This window comes from Panthera onca, chromosome F1 (assembly GCF_046562875.1).
Source record: "Panthera onca isolate mPanOnc1 chromosome F1, mPanOnc1 haplotype 2, whole genome shotgun sequence".
NCBI classification, from domain to species: Eukaryota; Metazoa; Chordata; class Mammalia; order Carnivora; family Felidae; genus Panthera; species Panthera onca.
The window spans coordinates 55,856,505-55,876,112 of NC_138355.1; the positions used below are offsets into that span (position 1 = coordinate 55,856,505).

The 19,608-nt window shown below is 39.3% G+C and overlaps 1 protein-coding gene across 2 annotated transcripts in view; it reads left to right on the forward strand.

The window, feature by feature from the left end:
- The window catches only part of KCTD3 (potassium channel tetramerization domain containing 3), a 54,394-nt gene that overhangs the window by 17,128 nt on the left and 17,658 nt on the right, over window positions 1-19,608 (forward strand). For both annotated transcript variants that reach the window (XM_078441038.2, XM_078441039.2), the window contains 4 exons: window positions 1,127-1,317; window positions 12,364-12,479; window positions 18,877-18,964; window positions 19,090-19,206. In XM_078441038.2, the coding sequence (XP_078297164.1) occupies window positions 1,127-1,317; window positions 12,364-12,479; window positions 18,877-18,964; window positions 19,090-19,206 (512 nt within the window). The remainder of the gene's footprint in view (window positions 1-1,126; window positions 1,318-12,363; window positions 12,480-18,876; window positions 18,965-19,089; window positions 19,207-19,608) is intronic.

Here is a 19,608-nt window from a genome sequence, read left to right on the forward strand (position 1 = left end):
TCATGACCTGAGCTGAAATCGAGAGTCAGCTGCTCAACCGACTGAGCCCTCCAGGTGCATGTTAGCACACGTTATTAAACAAAATTGAAGCGAAAGTATTTCTACCCAGGTCCTCAGGTAACTGTCATGTATGAACACTGAAGGTTTTTTTGTGATTGTGTGTCAGGTAGTATATAAATGAGCATCGTTTTCTTCACGCTGTGTTTATTGTCATAGGTAAGGCAAATAAAAACTTTACAACTTTGTTTCCATCGGTGTGACTTCAAAAACAGATATTCCATAGTTAAGGTTGAGGTCATTACTTGTGACTGCATAACTGTAAGTTCTGAATGTATGAAGGCTGGCTATATAATCACATGGAATACATGTCTGAAAGACTTAAGTTCAGGTAGGGCAGAAAAATTACTAAGAACTTAAAGGTATGTTTATAAGTGATGAAATATTAAAGCATTTATAGTCACTCAACTGCAGATCTGAACCGTGGTAGGCTTTATTTATTTGGAAAGAATAGGCTCATGCAATTTTTTCATTTAGAATGAAACCTTTAAAATCAGGCTTTTCCAAAGCCCTACATTTTTTTCATTTGATTGTCCCAGTTTATTGGAATGCATAGTGGTATATACCGGATTATGCCTTCATCTTGGTTTACCTGGATAGACTATCAGCCCTGTCGCCTGAAGTACCAAAAAATAATAGGTTGATTGTAGGTAGTTACAGTTAATAACTCAATAACTGATTAATAATTGAAAGGAATAATATCCTAAAATTCTGATTTTTGTGACTGGTCTATCCATAGATAATGATAGTAGCACTTTTCTGAGTAGAAAAGTGAAAGATATAATCTTTTTCTTTTTTTTTAAGTTGTTAAAGCTTTTTCAAAATCTGAGTGATTGTTCTAAACTTTCCTTTGGAGAAATATAAAATGCTGGTCTCTTGTTATGTGGCTTATATGTCCTATGTATGTAAATAGAAGATAGCTTAAGAATATTGTTCTGGCTTTGTAGAGGAAATATATTGGCAGAATCTTGTATTTAATAAATATAGCTGTGATTAATTTTTTTGGAACATTCGTTTGTATTTGCTTAATTGCTGCTGAGTCTAACTTATACTTTATTTTTACTAACAGAATCAAAGAGTCTTCAGGATGGCAACAAGTGTTTACAAGTCCATATTTGGATTGGACTATTGAACGAGTAGCTTTAAATGCCAAAGTAGTTGGAGGTCCACATGGAGACAAAGACAAAATGGTTGCTGTTGCTTCAGAGAGTAGCATCATCTTATGGAGTGTCCAAGATGGAGGGAGCGGAAGTGAAATTGGTAGGGAAATTCTTGTTCCTGCTGCATTTTGCTGGTGTATGTAATACTGTGAAGTTTAAGAGGGATCGCCCATCAGCATAAGAGCCAACCTGGACCATTACTTAGCTAGAGCTGCCGCATCATCTTTCCAGGGTTCAGTGGTAATAGAACTGCTCAATGTGAGAGGAAAGATCTAGTAAAGATGGGGAAGTTTAGTGTTTTAGGAGAGAGGGGAGAGTTTTGTTTTTTTTTTTTACCAGTTTGCTCCAGCTGAAAGCTGGCAGCTTTATGAGCATATATTTTTCCTGGATCCCAGTGAGTGGGGCCACTTTCTCTCCAGTTCCGTATACTGTGGGGCCTGAAGATGGGGTAAATAGCTGTCTTTCTCACCCTCATTTGTTGCTTCTAGAGCAGAAATTCTCAAACTTTTTAATCTCAGAACTACTTTGTACTCTTAAAAAGTCATTCAAGACCGTTAAGAGATTTTGCTAGTGTATATTATATCTATCGTTACTTATCATTAGGAGAATTAAGGCTGAAACTTTTATAAATGTTTATTAATTAGTTTCAAAATAGCAATAATAAACCCGTTGCATGGTGACATGAGTAACATTTTAATGAAAACTAGCTTTGTTTTCCAAAAATGTTTGTGAGAAGAGTGGCGTTGGTTTACAGTTTTGTGAATCTCTAATATTTTATTGAATTCCAGTGCCTGCCTGTTTGTGCATTTAGTCTGCTGCATTATGTGTTTTTGGTTGATCTACATGAAGGAAATTTGGCTTTATGCAGATATGTAGTTGGAAAAAAAACATTTTAATAGTCTTTCCAGGTAATTGTGGACATTGTTTTTTTGCTACTTAAACATTTGAAATCGTATCGATGAACTTTGCATACTCTGTTAAACTAAAATTCATCAATCTGTCTTATTTAGTTTTTAATTTTTTTAATGTTTATTTTTGAGAGAGAGAGACAGACAGACAAAGCATGAGTGGGGGGGAGGGGCAGAGAAAGAGAGAGACACAGAATCTGAAGCAGGCTCCAGGCTCTGAGCTGTCAGCCCAGAGCCCGACGCGGGGCTCGAACCCACTAACCGTGAGATCATGACCTAAGCCAAAGTTGGACACTTAACCGACTGAGCTACCCAGGTGCCCCTCAGCAGTCTCTTTTATACTTTGAATGGATGTTTTATCCATGCGTGGTTTTGTGACATCATGCATTGGTCATTTGGAAAACGTTGGTTTACTGAGTTATGGAGATCTTCCAAATGTTGATATCTTTCATTGTACAATATCCAGGAAAAAAATCACTACTTACCACGTCTCTGAATTCTAATGTATTGGGACACCGTCACATTCCCTGTGGTAGGTAAAAGTAGTCCACAATTCCAATTTTCACTTGAATCATTGAATTTTTATCATTGAAATAACAGGCTTATTTTGTTCTCTTTTGAGGGAAGTCTACTAAGTACTCAAATCTGAATTACAATGGTTTGTCACCCTTTCAGATAAAAATGACATTCTGTGAAAAGAGCTGCTAGGTTAGCTCTCAGCTCCAGCATTCGAGATGCTTTTCCTTGACTGACGTACACATAGTACTTAGTCACACAGAATATTAAGAACACATATACTCAAAATTGAGATTGAGTCAGTACAAAATGCTATATAAATTGCTTCATCAAAGACATTCTTAAACTGGCCTTTTTTTCTTTCCTTGCGAGAGTGTGTGGCAGAGAATTGAATGGCTGCTGGTACAGTTTGGTGCCCCTGCTTTAATTTGTGCTCAGGTGCCTGCCATTGTCACCCACGTTGCTTTGCATACCTACTGTCAGTGTAACTGTCAACACAGATGTTTTAGGATAAAGCATGAGATTCATAAAAGTTTTTAATGTTTCGAGTATTTCAACACCACATGCGTTTGTGGCCGTACATTCACGCAAAAGATCTTTAATGATCGATTGGTTCTGACACCAAATTAATAGAAGCAAAATACCAGGGTCAGCTACATCTGTATATGAATCTGTTTGTAGGACAAAAATGTAGTCTGGCTCACAAGATACTGTCTCTGCCAAGTCTTTAATTCAGGAACTTACTGTGTAATTGAAAAGTGGCAGCATTGTGATTTTTTTACTGACTTTTCATCTAGTAGGCATTCAGCATTGTCACGCGTCCCAGGCTTTCTCAGCTGCTAGCAGTTGTGTGCGCCTCTCTAGCCAGTCCAGCACCATAATTACCCTGTAAAGTGCTTCAGTGCCTCTTTCATTTCTACTTTGAAATTTTATAACAGTTCTGGCTTTTGAAGACCTTTTCATATCTTCATTTAAAATATTTTTTTCCAGGGGCACATGAATGGCTCAGTTGGATGAGCATCCGGCTCTTGATTTCAGCTCAGGTTATGATCCCAGGGTCATGGAATCGAGCCCCATTTTGGGCTCCGTGCTGAGCGTGGAGCCTGCTTGGAATTCTCTCCCTCCGCCCCTCTCCCCTACTGCCACATGCTCGTTCTCTCTCTCTCTCTCTCTCTCTCTCTCTGTCTCTCAAATAAAAATAAGTTTTTGTTTTTTTTTAAGTTTATTTATTTTGAGAGAGACAGAGTGCAAACAGGGGAGGGAGGGGCAGAGAGAGGGAGAATCTCGAGTAGGCTCTGTGCTTTCAGTGCAGAACCCAACACTAGGATTGAACTCACAAATCTGTGAGATCACGACCTGGGCCGAAATGGAGTCAGATGCTCAACCAACTGAGCCACCCAAGTGTCCCAAAATACTTGTCTTTAAACTGAATATGTGATCTCAGTGTGCCCACAACTGGCATTAGGGTAGTATTCAGAAATGTTCTGTTGGATAGGCACAATAAGATATCAACATCTATACATTTGAGGGAAATAACAATTTTTGTTAATTCTAATAGTTAATTTCCTATTTTCCTATTTTGCTCCAGTCTCCCTTCCATGTCATATCTATATTTGTCAGCACCTTTAGACTTAGATGGCACAGCTGTGGGTTTTGCAGCAGACAAATGTTTTAATTTTATCATTTTGAAGCCAAAGAACCATCAATAAGTAGATGAAAAATGTATTAGAATAAACTTATTTTAGAATAAATTATTTCAAACAGTTTCAAATAAAGTTTTAAAATTTGTAGAGGTTTCCAGAACATTTTTAATACTAATATTGCAAAACACAGCAAAGTACATATTTCTCAACTGTGTTTCTTTGTAGGCTCGAGGAAAGTTTGGGTTTTAAGGTAATTTATTGGACAATAAAGAGGTTACAACAGATAAAACTGAAGACAAACAGAACATAGTGGAAGTATTTCCAACAAACTAAGTTAATCTTGGGGAAACTTACAAAGTTAGTTATATCATACAGCTATCAATATAGACAATTCTAGGCAACATAAGAATAGATACATACATTCTGTTAGCTGTCGTAATGATGTCCCCATTAAGTCAGGTAGCATCTGGAAGATTCCTCTGTATATTCTTGAGATAACGACAGTAAACAAGGCAAATAATTCTTTAATATTATATAAAAATAGTCTTGACCTCTCAGACTTCTAGAATGTGTCTCAGAGACCCACAGAGACTCACATACCACACTTTGAGAATTATTGTTCTAGACCACTTGCCTTCCCTTCTCTCCAGCTTCCCACCTGACCTCCCCACATTTCAAATCTCCTGTGAGTCATCGGGACTTATACTTGGTATGTCTTCACCTGGGTCATTATCCTTTATTCCTTTGAAGTTACCAGCCTTAGTTCCCCAGCTCAAACATTCTTTTACTTCCCTGGGATCTTTACTTATCGCTTCCCTTGTATCAGGTTTGGAATCTGTCATCACATTCCCTCTGGCACAGAGCCTCAGTTTCCTCGCACTACTCCCTTTGCTGTTTTTCCCTGAAGAAACCCCAACCCTGGTGGGGGTGCCTGGGTGGCTCAGTTAAGCGTCGTCTGACTTTGGCTCAGGTCATGATCTCACGGTTTGTGGGTTCAAGCCCCACTTCAGGCTTTGTGCTGACAGCTCAGAGCCTGGAGCCTACTTCAGATTCTGGGTCTCCCTTTCTGCCTCTCCCCTGCTTGTACTCTGTCTCTCTCTGTCTCTTAAAAATAAATGTTAAAAAAAATTTTTTTTAAAAAGAAGTCCCAACCCTGGCCAAATCCACCTTTCTACCTGAAAAGCTAAATATGACTTGGAAACAGAAATGCATGCATACAAAGCAATACTTCATCTCCATTCATGACCTCTACTCTCAGGTGGGCCTTTAAAAGCTACCCAGAGGGGCGCCTGGGTGGCTCAGTCGGTTAAGCGTCCGACTTCGGCTCAGGTCATGATCTCGCGGTCCGTGAGTTCGAGCCCCGCGTCGGGCTCTGTGCTGACAGCTCAGAGCCTGGAGCATGTTTCAGATTCTGTGTCTCCCTCTCTCTGACCCTCCCCTGTTCATGCTCTGTCTCTCCCTGTCTCGAAAATGAATAAAACGTTAAAAAAAAAAAAAAAAAAAAAAAGCTACCCAGAAATGCTCATGCGTTATCCTTGTCACTTTGCCACTCTCCTAAATGACTATTTCACACTGTTTTCCTTTTCTTTAGACTTCCAGCACTTTCTGCCACTCTCATTGAGAGAGAATATCAAGTCATATCTGTGTATCTGTGCTCGTATACGCTGTTGTCCCATGTGTTACCGTGACTAAGTTGTCCCTGCTTTAATCTAAGGCCAACTGCGTGCATTTTGTTGTATAACTAGATCCTGTTTGCTTTCACTTACAAGGAGCAAGGACATTGCTCCAGTAGCCGTTTGCTCTGTCTCCTGCTTCGTAAGGACTGCTCACCTCCTGCTCTTGGACCCTTTCCGCCAGCACACAACCATGCTGTAATTCTGTGGTGAGAATAACAGCAAAAACTACCCTACATTCTCTTTCAGGTTTTGCTCCATTTTTCTGCTTTCCTAAAGCAGAAGATAGGAGTTACCTGAACTTGTTTCAATGTCCTCCTCTTCTGTTCTTTCCTGAAGTTGCTCTAATCATTCTTTTGCCCCCACTGCTTCATAAAACTACTCTTGTTAGTATGACCTGTGGTCTGTACTCTGCTAAATCCTGTGATCAATTCCAAGTCTCCTCTTATTAAAACTTTAGAGCTGTCATTTGATACCATGATTCCTTTCCTTTGGAGGACTTTTCCTCTTTTGGCTTCCAGGATACTTTATAATCCTGATTTTTATCCAACCTCCTTGTGTCTTATCGGTTCCTTTTTGATAGTTCCTCCTCATTTGACTGATTTCAAATTGTTGGAGGGCCCCAGAGCTCATCTTTCCTCTGTATTTATTCTGTTACTGATCTCATATACTCTAATGGTGCTGTGTGCTGATGAGTCACATGTTTATGTGTCTATTGTTGGCCCCTCCTCCGAACTTCAGAATTGTGCTTGTGTGAGGGGTCCCAAAGACCACTTCCAGTTTCAGTGGTTTGCACTCACAGGATTCAGCAAGAGCTACTTAGGGTTATGATTTATTACAATGAAAACATACAAAGCAAAATCAGTAAAAAGACGCATGGGATGAAGTCTAGTGGAAATCAAGTATAAGGTTTCAAGAGTTCTCTTCCAGTGGTGTCCCAAAGGACATGCTTAATTTCTCCAGCAATGGATTGTAACAATACCTGTGGAATGGCTGCCAGAGAAGCTCATTAGACATTTGATGCCCAGGATTTTTCCTGGAGGCTAGTCACAGAGGCAGCCTCTGCGTGGCACGTACCAGGAGTCCACAGTTCCCAAAGGAAAGCAGGTGTTCACCATTAACCCCATTGTTTACACAGTTTAGGTTGTCTGTCACCATGGATTACATTTCCTTTGTTTAGTTTCATGAGTGGAATTACTTAGTATGTATTCTTTTGTGTCTGGCTTCTTTCATTTAGCATAATGTTTCTGAGATTCATCTATATTGTTGTATGTATCAGTGACCCGTTCCTTTTTACTGCTGAGTAGTAGTCCGTTGAATGAGTATCCTAGAATTTGTTTATCCATTTATCTGTTGATGGACATTTGGTTTATTTCCAGTTCAGAGGTGTTATAAATTCAAGAAGTCGTCTTTCTCTGGGCATGTTTTCTTTTCTTTCTTCTCTTGTTTTGTTTTGTTTAGTGAATATGTTTTCTCAAGGTAAATCAAGGTAAATAACCTAGCAGTGGAATTTCTGGGTCATATAAAAAGTGTATGCTTAAGGTTATAAGACACTTACAAACTGGTTTCCAGAGCAGTTGTATTATTTTACATTTCTGCTAGCAGTGTATGAGAGGAGTATATACAGTGATTTTAATGGTGGTTTTAATTGCATTTTGCTGCGGATTAATGATACTGAGTATCTCTTTCATGTGCTTTATTGACCATTTATATTATTTCTTTTGGGATGTGTCTTTAAATCATTTTCTCAGGGCACCCGGGTGGCTTGGTTGAGCATTCGATTTGGCTCACGTCAAGATCCCAGGGTTGTGGGATCCAGCCCCTCGTGGTTCGGCTCTGCGCTAAGTGTAGAATATGCTTGGTATTCTCTCTCCTCCCTCTGCCCCTCTTCCCCGCTTGTGCACGCACTCTCTGTCTCTCTCTCAAAAAATAAAATTAAATTAAAAAAATAATAATTGTTTGGGGCATCTGGGTGGCTCAGTCGGTTAAGCGGCAGACTTTGGCTCAGGTCATGATCTCACGGTTTCAGGAGTTCGAGCCCTGTGTCGGCTCTGTGCTGACAGCTCAGAGCCTGCTTGAGATTCTCCCTCTTTCTCTGCTCCTTGCCTGCTCATGCTCTCTGTCTCTCTCAAAATAAATAAACTAAAAAATAAAAATAAAATAAATAAATCATTGTTCTCTTTTTATGAGGTTGTCATTCTATTATTGATTTGTGATAGTTCTTTATATATTCCGGATTAGAGGTTTGCAGCCAGGCATATTATCACCTAGGAGGCATGTGGAAGTGTCTGGAGACATTTTTGATTGACACAGCTAAGGGAGTTCTTTGTGTGTATCCCTCTGTCTTCCTCCCTCCCTCCCTTCCCCTCTCCATTATCTCTTTCTCCTCTCCTTTTGTCTTCTTTTTGGAACTCAGCTTTGTATTAGACTACTTCATATTGGTCTAGAGATCACTGAAGCACTGTTGGTTTGTTTCATTTTTCTCCCCATTTTTAAAACAATTTAGATCAGTTTTTTTTATGTCTTTAATATTATTTACCCATTTTCTTCAGTTAAGTCCATCTAGTAAGTTTTTTATTTGCGATATTGGACTTTTAAGCTGCAAAATGACCTCTTTTGATTCCATTTTTAGTTTGTTTTTCTGCTGAGATTTCTTAACCTTTTTACTTATGATGTTCTACTTTTTATTAAATCCAGCATATTCATTATAGTTGTTCCGTTATTTTTTGACTTTAATTCCAGTATCTGGATCATCTCATATTTTTATTTCAGGCCCTATTCTACTTTGCAGGTCTAGGAAGTTTTGACTGTATGCAGGGCATGTGCATGATACATCATATAGGGGATATGATTATGTTCTCTCTTAAAAGAAAGATGTGAGGTTAGTCCTGGTAGGCAGTTAAATTACTGGAGGATCTTCTTGATCCTGCTGGGCTTGTTTTTGTGCTTTGTTAAGGGTAGTTAGCCTCGCTCTGCTTGATTTTTTATTTAAAGGCTTGGCTCCTATTCAGGGGTGTGGTCCTTATTCCTAAAGTGTTGCCTTTTCTGGAGTCTTTACGGAAGGAATGTCTGAGGTGTTCATCCAGGGTTCTCCACTCTTCCTGAGCTGGAGCGACCCAGGTAACCTCTGTCACCTGTACTCTGCACTCAGGCCTGTGGCAGCCTTTCTCTTCTGTTTTTTGGGGATTTTTCCTCTGCCCAGGTGCAGTCCGGCCTCTGCCAACGGGTAGGAAACCCGTGTGCAGACCTTCTGTGCCGCCGGCTCACTCACCCTGGCGCACTTGCCTTTTTCTTATCACTTTTGCTCTCAGGTTCTAGCCACCTCATCAACTGCGCGCTCTACCTCAGTCTCTTCAGTTCAGGGAGAAGCCGTCACTCTGCCCGTGAGTTTGACCTCCCTGTGGTAGGGCCAGTAAAGCGCCCTGAACGCCGAAAGCCGGGTGAATGCGGGGCTCCTGGCTATTTCCCACCTTTGCGTCTTCAGCTACCCGTTGTCCGGTGCCTGAACACAGCTGCCTCGTGTGTTGTGGCCCGTTGTCGCTTCACCGTGAGGAAAAATCCGATGCCGTGTGTATGCCATCATGGCTGGCAGTGGGAGTCCTCCCTAACAACTGTAGGGAAAAAGTTTTAACGTTACAACTTTGAAATTATGATACGCTGGTAATTAATTGTACGGAGAGAAAGTTAAGTTGTGTTTTCTCTCCCCTCCCCCACTCCTTTTTTCAAACAGGCGCTTGTAACACGGCAGTGAGTGGAGATTTCAGGCCTTCCTTTGCTTTCAGAGGCCAGTGTGGTAGGGAGCTGTGTTGGGAGACGGTACGTGGTAATTTGTTCGTGTCCAGTGAAAGAAACCACTGATTATTACAGATGTTCTTCAAACTTGACAGCACCATCCAAAGAAAATTGTTTGTCTGGGATAGAGCTCTTCCAGAGGTCGGGCTCCTTTCATCTTAACTTGTATAAGGCGGCGCTGCTGGATTGCTGCTAGAAGCAGCGTTTTGCTGAAAGGGTCCCCGAAGACAGGAACTTGTCATTACTTGTAGCGTGTCTTCCCCGTGGATAGTAGCCGAGATTGTTGAGCCTAAGCAGGAGTGACACTTTGAGTTTCTTGAGATCATTCAGAATGTCTTCCTTGATTTCCCTCGATTTCATCCTTCTCTAGAGTAATCGATGTTAGTTGGTTTTCTAGTTTTTATTTCCACCTTTCACGCGGCCCATAGTACTGAATATGGTTGGTTTCACATGTTCTGAACAATTGTTTTGCATCAAAATTAAAGGACTTCCTAAAATTGTGTTTGAGGTGATGATTTTCTGCTCTGGAGTGGCAGGTTTTTGGGTATGTGTGTTGTATTTTATTTTGCTGGGTTTTTTTTTTTTTTTTTTTTTTTGGTTGACAGGTTGGGTTGAGGTGGTGTATTCATGTGTATAAATACATATTTATACATATAGATTATATATATATGTGTATATATACATATACATATATATACACGTATATATGTGTATATATACACATATATATATACATTATACATACAATATATACACATTATATATATATGTGTATATATACATATACATATATATATATACACATATATATGACATTCTTAGCAATACTTACCACTTTTTGTTTCTTTTTGTCCAGTGTAAATCATTTTTCCTCCTAGGTGCCTGGCTTTTTCAAAATTAGTTGAGAAATTTTTTTTGAAGATTTATTTTTGGACTGCCTGGCTGGTTCAGTCAGTGGAGCGTGCAACTCCTGATCTTGGGGTTTTGGGTTGGAGCTCTTCGTTGGGTGGAGAGATTACTTAAAAATATTTTTACATTTTTATGAAAAACAAAGAGGTTGCATGCTCCACCAACTGAGCCAGCCAGGTGCTCCTGGTTAAGAATTTTCAAGGCGTTATTTATTGCTGCTGGTCTTGTCTTGTATGTAGTTCACAGTTCTGAACAGAAAGGGAAATACTGTGCACTGGTCTAAGAATCAAAAGAAATCAGTTACCTTTTCTGGATTATGCTTTCAGTACATGCTGCAGTTGCAATTAATTGGTTTGTTTCTTCCCATGAGTTCTTCAGAGCCTTATGCATCATGTTTTTCTATTATATATTGTCCAGAAACGACTGTAAAGGGCCATAATGCCATACCAAAGTGAGCCTAGAATTCTAGAATTCTCTCTTTTAGCTATTCTTGGGTCTTCTGCTACTGATGTGGGATATTTGCTCCTTACAGCCTCCCTTCCTACATCCCCTCTTTCCCCTTTCTCTGATTCTCTGGGCTTGCCCATCCCCCCCTCCCTCCCCCCCCCCCCCCCACCATTTGGTAAACTATTTACCTTTAAAAAAAACTCAGATGGCTTCTTTTCTAAAAAATATCTTCAAACCTCTTTTCTTAACCCCCCCCCCCCCCATTCCTCTGGACGTTACTTGATCCTGTGTATCCACATCTTTTAGTTATTGTTGTGTTATGGTATAATTGGTTGTTTGCATTTTTTCTCTTTTAAACCTTAAGTACCCAGTAATATCCTGTCTTTTCATGTGTTTCATCCTATGGCCTGATATGATGCCTGTTGAATGAATTAAATGGAGATCTGCAATGCTGAGAGACAAGGAGTTTAAAATAATTTGAGTAAAGGCTTGAATGTTTTTAGTAAGATTTCTTGCTGCTTTTTTTTCTTTGTGTGTGTGTGTGTGTGCGCGCGCGTGTGTGTGTGTGTATCCAGATTTCTGGACATGTTCTTAGATAGTTAACGCTGCCAAGTCTCTGTCTTGAGATCAGTGGTTCCCAAATACCCCAGTCATTAGCAATCTGTAGCTAAATCTCATATAGGTTTTATAAAGGTGTGGTGGGTTTTCTGATTTAGCGAGTCTGGGATGAATCTTAGGATTCTTTTTATTTTGTTCACTTAAAATTTTTTTTTTTTTAAATTTTCTTTATTTTTGAGAGGCAGAGAGAGACAGAGCGCGTGTGGGGGGGGAGGGGCAGAGAGAGGGAGACACAGAATCCGAAGCAGGCTCCAGGCTCTGAGCTGTCAGCACAGAGCCCAATGCGGGGCCGGAACTCATGAACCTTGAGATCATGACCTGAGCCGAAGTCGACCGCTCAACTGACTGAGCCACCCAGGTGCCCCGTCATTTCGTTCACTTTAAATTTACCTGGTTATTTTGATGGTCAACCAAGTGTGGGAACCACAGCTTTAGATAATACGGTGTTTTAGGGTAAGGTTACTTAGGGCAGCTACTTATGAGCTTACCAAGTTTCTTGTTTTTGATCCCTAAAGGGTCTAGCATATAACTTATGGAAATGAGAACACATTTAGTCACCTTGAAGATGTTTCTAATCTGGGCTTTGATGAATTCTAAAGATAGTGACTATTTAACTCTTTATTTTTTACTATCATTTAAGGAGTGTTCAGCCTTGGTGTTCCTGTAGATGCTCTCTTCTTTATCGGTAACCAGTTGGTGGCTACGAGTCACACAGGGAAAGTGGGAGTATGGAATGCCGTCACTCAGCACTGGCAGGTTAGTTTTAACTAAAGCACATTACAGAAAATGTTTCTGAAACTCATGCTGATTATGCATTTGCTTCATTTTTGTGGAATTCATAGTGTGGAATTCATAGCATAATGATTAGATATTCGTGTATATTGCAGAATGGTCACAGTAAGCCTAGTTTAACATCTTTCACCAAATGCAGTTACAGAATTTCTTTCTTGTTTCAAGAATTTTAAAAGATAAACTCTTAGCAACTTTCAGATGTGCGATATAGTATAAACTATAGCTGCTATGCTGTACATTACATTCCCTTGACTTATTTTATAACTGGAAGTTTGTATCTTTGTATCTTTGTATCTTTGTTTAAGTAGGCTCTATGCCCAATGTGGGGCTTGAACTCACAACCCTGAGATCAAGAGTTGCATGCTCTAAGGACTGAGCTGGCCACGCCCTTACTTTTTTTTTTTTTTTAAATCTTTAAAAAAAATGTTATATATATATGTATATGTATATATATTTTAGATTTTTTAAAAATTTATTTTGAGAGAGAATGAGAGAGCGTGAGTGGGGAGGGACAGAGAGAGAGAGAAGAGAGAGGGAGGGAGGGAGAGAGAGACAGAGAGAGAGAGAGAATCCTAAGCAAGCTCCGCATTATCAGTGCAGAGCTGGACAAGGGGCTGGAACTGAACCAGGGTTTAGAACTGAACTGTAAGATCATGACCTGAGTGGAAATTAAGAGTTGGAAACTTAACCAACTGAGCCACCCAGGCGCCCCTTACCTTTTATCTTTTGGTTTTGTTTTGTTTGTTTGTTTCTAGGTTCCACATAAGTGAAATCATAGGAATTTGTCTTTCTTGGTCTGATTTTTTTCATTTAACATAATGCCCTCAAGGTCCATCCACATTATTGTAAATGACAGTGTTTGTTTGTTTGTTTCTTTCTTTCTTTCTTTCTTTGTGGTTGAGTAATATTCCAATGTATATTTATACTACATGTTCTTTATCTCTCCATCCATGGATGGACACTTACGCTGTTTCCATATCTTGGCTATTTTAAATAATGCTGTAGGGAATATGGTGGTACCTATATCTTTTTGAGTTAGTGTTTTTGTTTACTTCAGATATCTACCCTGCAGTGGAATTGCTGGATCCTATGATAGTTCTCTTTTTAATTTTTTGAGAAACCTTCCTACTATTTTCCATAGTGGCTGTAACAATTTACCTTGTGACCAACAGTGCACGAGAGATCCCTTTTCTCCACATCCTTGCCAACACTTGTTATTTCGTGTTTTTTGATAATGGCTATTCTAACAGGTGTGAGGTGATAACTCATTGTGGTTCTGAGTTGCATTTCCCTGACGATGAGTGATAGTGAGCATGCTTTCGTGCACCTGTTGGCCATCTGTATGTCTTTGGAGAACTGCCTATTCAAATCCTCTACCCATTTTTTTTTGTTTTTATTTTTGATTACATAAAATATTACATATATTTATAGTGACATTTACTTCTAGATACAGATTTGATTATGTTTTGAAGAATGTTTAGTTACTTGGGAAAATGAGTGAGTATTTAAACTGCGGTTTGATGTTTCATATTTTTGAAATGTTTTAACTTAACATGCTTTGGGAACAGTAGTCCAGGCAAACTTCATTTCCTGAGTAAAGCTCAGAACGTTGTAGAAATACGTAGCCTGTTCAGAGAAGATAGCAAGCTAAATGATCTCAAGTACTTGAGAGGAACAAGAGGATAAGACTATAAAAGAGTTAATGCTTGATTCTGAAAGAGAGAAGAAAAATTAAAGGACTTAAGTAGAGAGTAACATGATTAGATCCCTGTTTTAGGAAGGTAGCAGCATTAACTACTATGAAAGCAGGGCTGGAGATCAGGGGTAATCCAGCAAAGAAGCAGACAGATTTGACGAAAGGCAGTGATGGTAGAGGTGGCAAAGGTGAGCCTATTTGAAAAACATTTCATAAGCCTTCCTGAAAGTACAGGACTGATGTCTGGTTTGGGTGTGGAAAATTAAAGGAGAGGGAGATGTATTTCCAGTTTTGGATTGCTAGTTTTGACAGTCGAGTGGATGGTAATAAGTTGACAGGGAACATGTTTACTCTGAGATTCCTGTAGGCATCAAAATGAATGTGTGCAGTACACATTTGGGAGCATTCCTTTGGAATTTAGGAAGGAAGAAAGGGCTAGAAAGTAGTATTTAGAAACCACAATGCTTCTATGACAACTGAAAAAGTAAGAACTGCTTCAAGGTTTTCTGTTGAGAGGATGCACATAGGAAGAAAAAAAGTCTGGGAAACATTAGCATTTAAGGGGACAAGATAAGGAAACCAAGAGCCACAAGAACATACGTGATTGAGAAATAACATTAGTCTAGGATATGATTTGTAAATATAAGTTAATTAGGTTTTGTTTGGGGCAAGCCAGATTGTGGGAACTGAAGAATCAAAAGACCAGAGATTGGACACAGCAGACTCGGAGTTAGCTTTCAAGAAGTTTGGTGGTGAAGGAAAGCAAGGAGACAAAGTAATAGCGTGAGAATCAAGGCTGGGTGGTAGAAAAGATGTTCAGCGTTTTGTTTTTTTTCTCTAAGATGAGAGAAGCTTGAGCATGGTTGTAGTCAGAGAGGGAAGTTATCTGAGAAAGCACATGGAGGGTGAAAGAATGGAGATGATCTCTCATCCCATCGAAGTCCGGAATGTATGAGATGTAAAACAGCTTAGAGACTTTCACCCAACAGAAAGTAGAGATGCCTCCTTCTCTGATGAAAGAGTAAGGAAGGAGGATTGAAGAACATAAATTCAGTGGAAGACAAAGGCACTGGAAGTATGTATCGAGGATTGCAGAGATTGTAATTTGTACATTTGTAGTGGACCTGGGTGATAGAACTATGTGAGTGTCTCCATTAGTGCTCAGTACTGGGAATAAATAGGAGCAAGAGGAAAGAAACCAGCATTAGCCTGATCCAGGATTGGAGAGTTAATAAAGTGGATATGACACACCAAGGGATGAGAAAACATAAAGATGGCAAAGTAGTTGAAATCCTGAGATCAAGAAGTAAGGAGGTGCCAGGTGGACGGAGAAGGAGGCAGGGATGTCAAGGGACTCGAGGGATGTTAAAGCCGACTGATGACTAGTAAGGAGTGAGAATTGTTGGGAAGACAGGAAGTGATACCTCTGTAAAGAGGAATGTGAATTTCTAATGATTAACGGAAGGTCTGCTTTCAGATAGGTTATTTGACAAATTATGTCAAATCTGAGCTTTTAGTGGGTAGGGGAAGCTATACTAGCTGTGCCATAAATTTGGGTTCCTAAAGGAACATACTTCTTTATTCTTTTTTTTAAACCAATGTTTCTAAAACTACATATAAAAGTGTTCATATCTTTGGGGTCCTGAAAACTGTACCAGCTTCCTCAAAGTGCCCTTTATTCTAAAGCTTTTATTCCCATGTAAAACCTGATGATTCTCGTTTGGTGTACGCATGAATTGAAAACCATATCCGACAAAGCGGGTTTGTTTCTACATTTCAGGAAGACCTTGGGAAAGTTGAGCATTCAGCATACAAGCCTTGTAAACCAACTAGGTGAACTTCACTGTAGTGTAGAGGTGGCATGTAATGAAGTCTCAGCGTCTGTGGTCCAGACGTCCCTGGGCAGTTACCGGATCCCAGGCCGACCCGAGTGCTGTGACGCTGGTTGAGTAGGTTCTGATTTGGCCTTTAGCAACAGTTCTGCCCTCGAATAACACACAAAGTATGCGGGACAGCCGTTGTATATTCAAGGTTGATTTGAAGTATTTGAATCAGATGAGTGAGAGAGAGAGAGAGAGAGAGAGAGTGTGTGTGTGTGTGTGTGTGTGTGTGTGTGCGTGTGCGCGCGCATGTGTAAGTTCTAAAAGCTGTTGTGAAATTATCGTTGGTGTAGCAGTTCTTATAACAGCTGCAATAAGATTTTAAGGAAAATTTCCTGAAAGCATTGTATCTGATTTGGGTAAGAAAAAAGAAAAATGATTTTTTTGTTTGTTTGTTTTAGTGCCTCAATGAAAGAGGCATTAAAGAAACGCCCTTTGATAAGAAGGATATTCATACTTTGAAGGGAAGCACTGGAAAGAAATACACATCAGCAAAGAAATTGATAGGCTGGTAAATCCAAATAAGTGATTATTTAATAAGTAATGGATGAGGGTAAAAACATACTGTTAAAAATGATGATTATCTAGGTAGAGATTGTGGTTGAAAGATTCTAGGGCCTTTGTAGTGCTTGGGAACACAGATTGATTTTTTTTTTTTTTTAGACTGATTGTTTTCAAATTGTGTATCATTTAATTTTGTACATAGAGATAATGATAATCATCATGCGCTACCTTAGAAGAGAAAATCCACTTCCATTGTAGATTTGTGACCATCATGTCTGAACCAAATACATTAATCAGTACGATTTCTCAGGTTCTTGATGTGAAGTTGTTAGGATAAGGAAGAAGAGGCCCCAGAATGACTGTCTCTCGCTTATGCTAGGAGAGAAGAACTCAGTCCTAACACCTCTATAATTTACTCATCCTCTGCTTTCTCTGTTCTTCTTGTACTGAGGGGTAGACATGTAGGAAAAGCAGGATTTGGGTCAAGGGTTGCAGAAAAAGAGGTTGTAGAAGGTTCTGGTCTTAGAGCCTATCTTCCCAGAGAACCAATGGTAGAAATGTTTGCCTTGGATGTGTGTTGGGACGCTCCAGGCTGCAGCCACTCTTTCATTGATAAGGGATCTAAAAGGAGAGGAATCTCATGCCCTTATCTGTCCCCATCCCCCTACTCTCAAGATTCTGGGGTAGGAGTTGAAGTTCTTCCTAGAGTATTGGAACTAAAAAAAATGAACTTGGCATGAGAAAACTCGTCATTGGCATTAAAGCAGCCTTCCCTCCATTCTTCAGACACCTTTACTCATATCACTGAAAGGCTCTCAGGGTTTACCTGCTACAAAACTTGTTAGCTCTGATGAAACGGAAACCCTGACCTGAGGTTAGTGCAGGGGTGGGGGTGGGGGGATGGTAATTGAGTCTTTGAGATATTTCCGTGTACGACACCAGAAGGTTCACGCAGGAATTAGGGTCATATGCATGCAGCTTTAGAGGAATCATTGCTTCCAACTTTTAGCTTTTGGTTAAATTTGTTCCTTTTATTTAGAAGGGACCCATATTGTACACTTTTATACTTGCTGTTCTGTTTGACATGGCCCTTCCTCTACCTAACTCATATTTGACTTTTTCAATTTTCATGCTTCGCTCCCTTTCTGAACTTTTCCCTGATCTTTGCCCTTTTAAACCCCTCCCTGGGATTGAGATGAGAGTCCTCCCTGCTCTCTGGTGTAGCACACTCTATTTTAGGGCCTCTCACACTGTGATTTTCTTTTTTTCCTTTCTTGCCCTCAAGTTTACAAGCTCTTACAGAGCAAGTGATGTCTCACATCCCTTATCCAGCCCAGTTACTCTTTCAATCGGGTAATACCTGATACATGAGAAATAGCTCATTTAAATGTCATCTGTGAAGTTTCATGTGACTCTCACCTGGCTATGCATAGGGAAGATTCATTTTGATCTTATTGCCACTGCTCTAAAAAACATTTTTTGTTTGTTGCTTTGTTTTCTAGTAAAATTGTGCCCTTTGCTTTTCTTGTAGCACACATATAGGCAGTTATTAATTTTTAACTAGACTGATTTGCTCGGGAAGCTGACTTTTTTATTCTAGTACTTGAAAACACAAAAGCTTAACGGAATTTTTTTGTCCTGCCATTTCCTAGGAAACAGGGGTCTACAGCAGAATGAAGATAGAGATTACCATTTTGTCAAAGACATGGTGATAAATTATCAAGGGACCAAGTGCTATTTGGCGATGAGTCTGTTTTCTAGTTCTGTCCCTTACTACATGAATTTAGGCAGGCCATTTAATCTCTTATATAGAAGAGAGAAGGAGGAAGGGACCTGGTCAGATTGTGCCTTCAACTTTAATGCGTGCTGTGAGCTCACAACCACTTGCAGAGAAAAGAGATAATCCATGGGAATTCTGATAGGACAGTGCTGCCTTTGGAAATACATTTTTTTTAAAAAAAAAGCTTTAAAAGGACCTGTATTGACAGCTCTTCACAGTTCCCTGTGGGAACTAAAGAAAGTAATTTTCTAAGTCCTATTTAAATTAGATATTAGTGGTTTGGTTTTTTTAATTTCATTGAGTAATCTCCACACCCAGTGTGGGGCTCAAACTCACAACACCCACATTAAGAGTCGCCCACGCTACTGATATAGCGAGCCAAGCGCCCCTAGTGAGTTTTGTTGTCGTTGCTATTGTTAAAAGTGTCAAATTTTTAAGGAAATTGAGCAGTAAATACAAATTATTAATATTTAATATCTAATAATAATCTTCCTACATCAGGTTCAAGATGTTGTCCCTATAACCAGTTACGACACTGCTGGCTCATTCCTTCTATTGGGATGTAACAATGGATCAATATATTACATCGGTAAGCTTATGGGCGTTTAACCCTGGTCCTATTTTATATCAGTTTTTAAAAATAAAATATTGCCTTCTGTAGTTTTAAGTAGATGCACTATTTTAATATTATTTAAAATTTTTGGGGTTTTTTAGATATGCAGAAGTTTCCTTTGAGAATGAAAGATAATGATCTTCTTGTAACCGAGCTTTATCACGATCCTTCAAATGATGCCATTACTGCGCTGAGTGTTTACCTCACACCCAAAACAAGTTAGTACATGGCAGCGTTCTGATAAATTCTTGACCGTTTCTGAGAATGTATGTTTATTTATTGGTTTATTATGCTAAAACTAATCCAGTCCTTTCTCTTTGAGAACTGCAGTTCTAAGAGTATCATCTCTATTAGTTTACAGTTCATATTCGTTATGTATTAAAGTTAAACGTGACGATTAAACAAGCATAAGTTGAGGTGGGAAGTTAGAACTTTTCTTCTTCTGAATTATATTTAAGTCATATCATAATAGTATTGACTAAAATTATTAAAAAAACAATTTGCACATTGACCTTCCTATTTACCCTAGCTTATTTTGTTTTGAAATTAGAAGCTTTTGTTTTTTTCAGCTGAAAGCAAGAAGGCTCTTAGACTGTTAATCTCTTGTGGATATTGCCTTG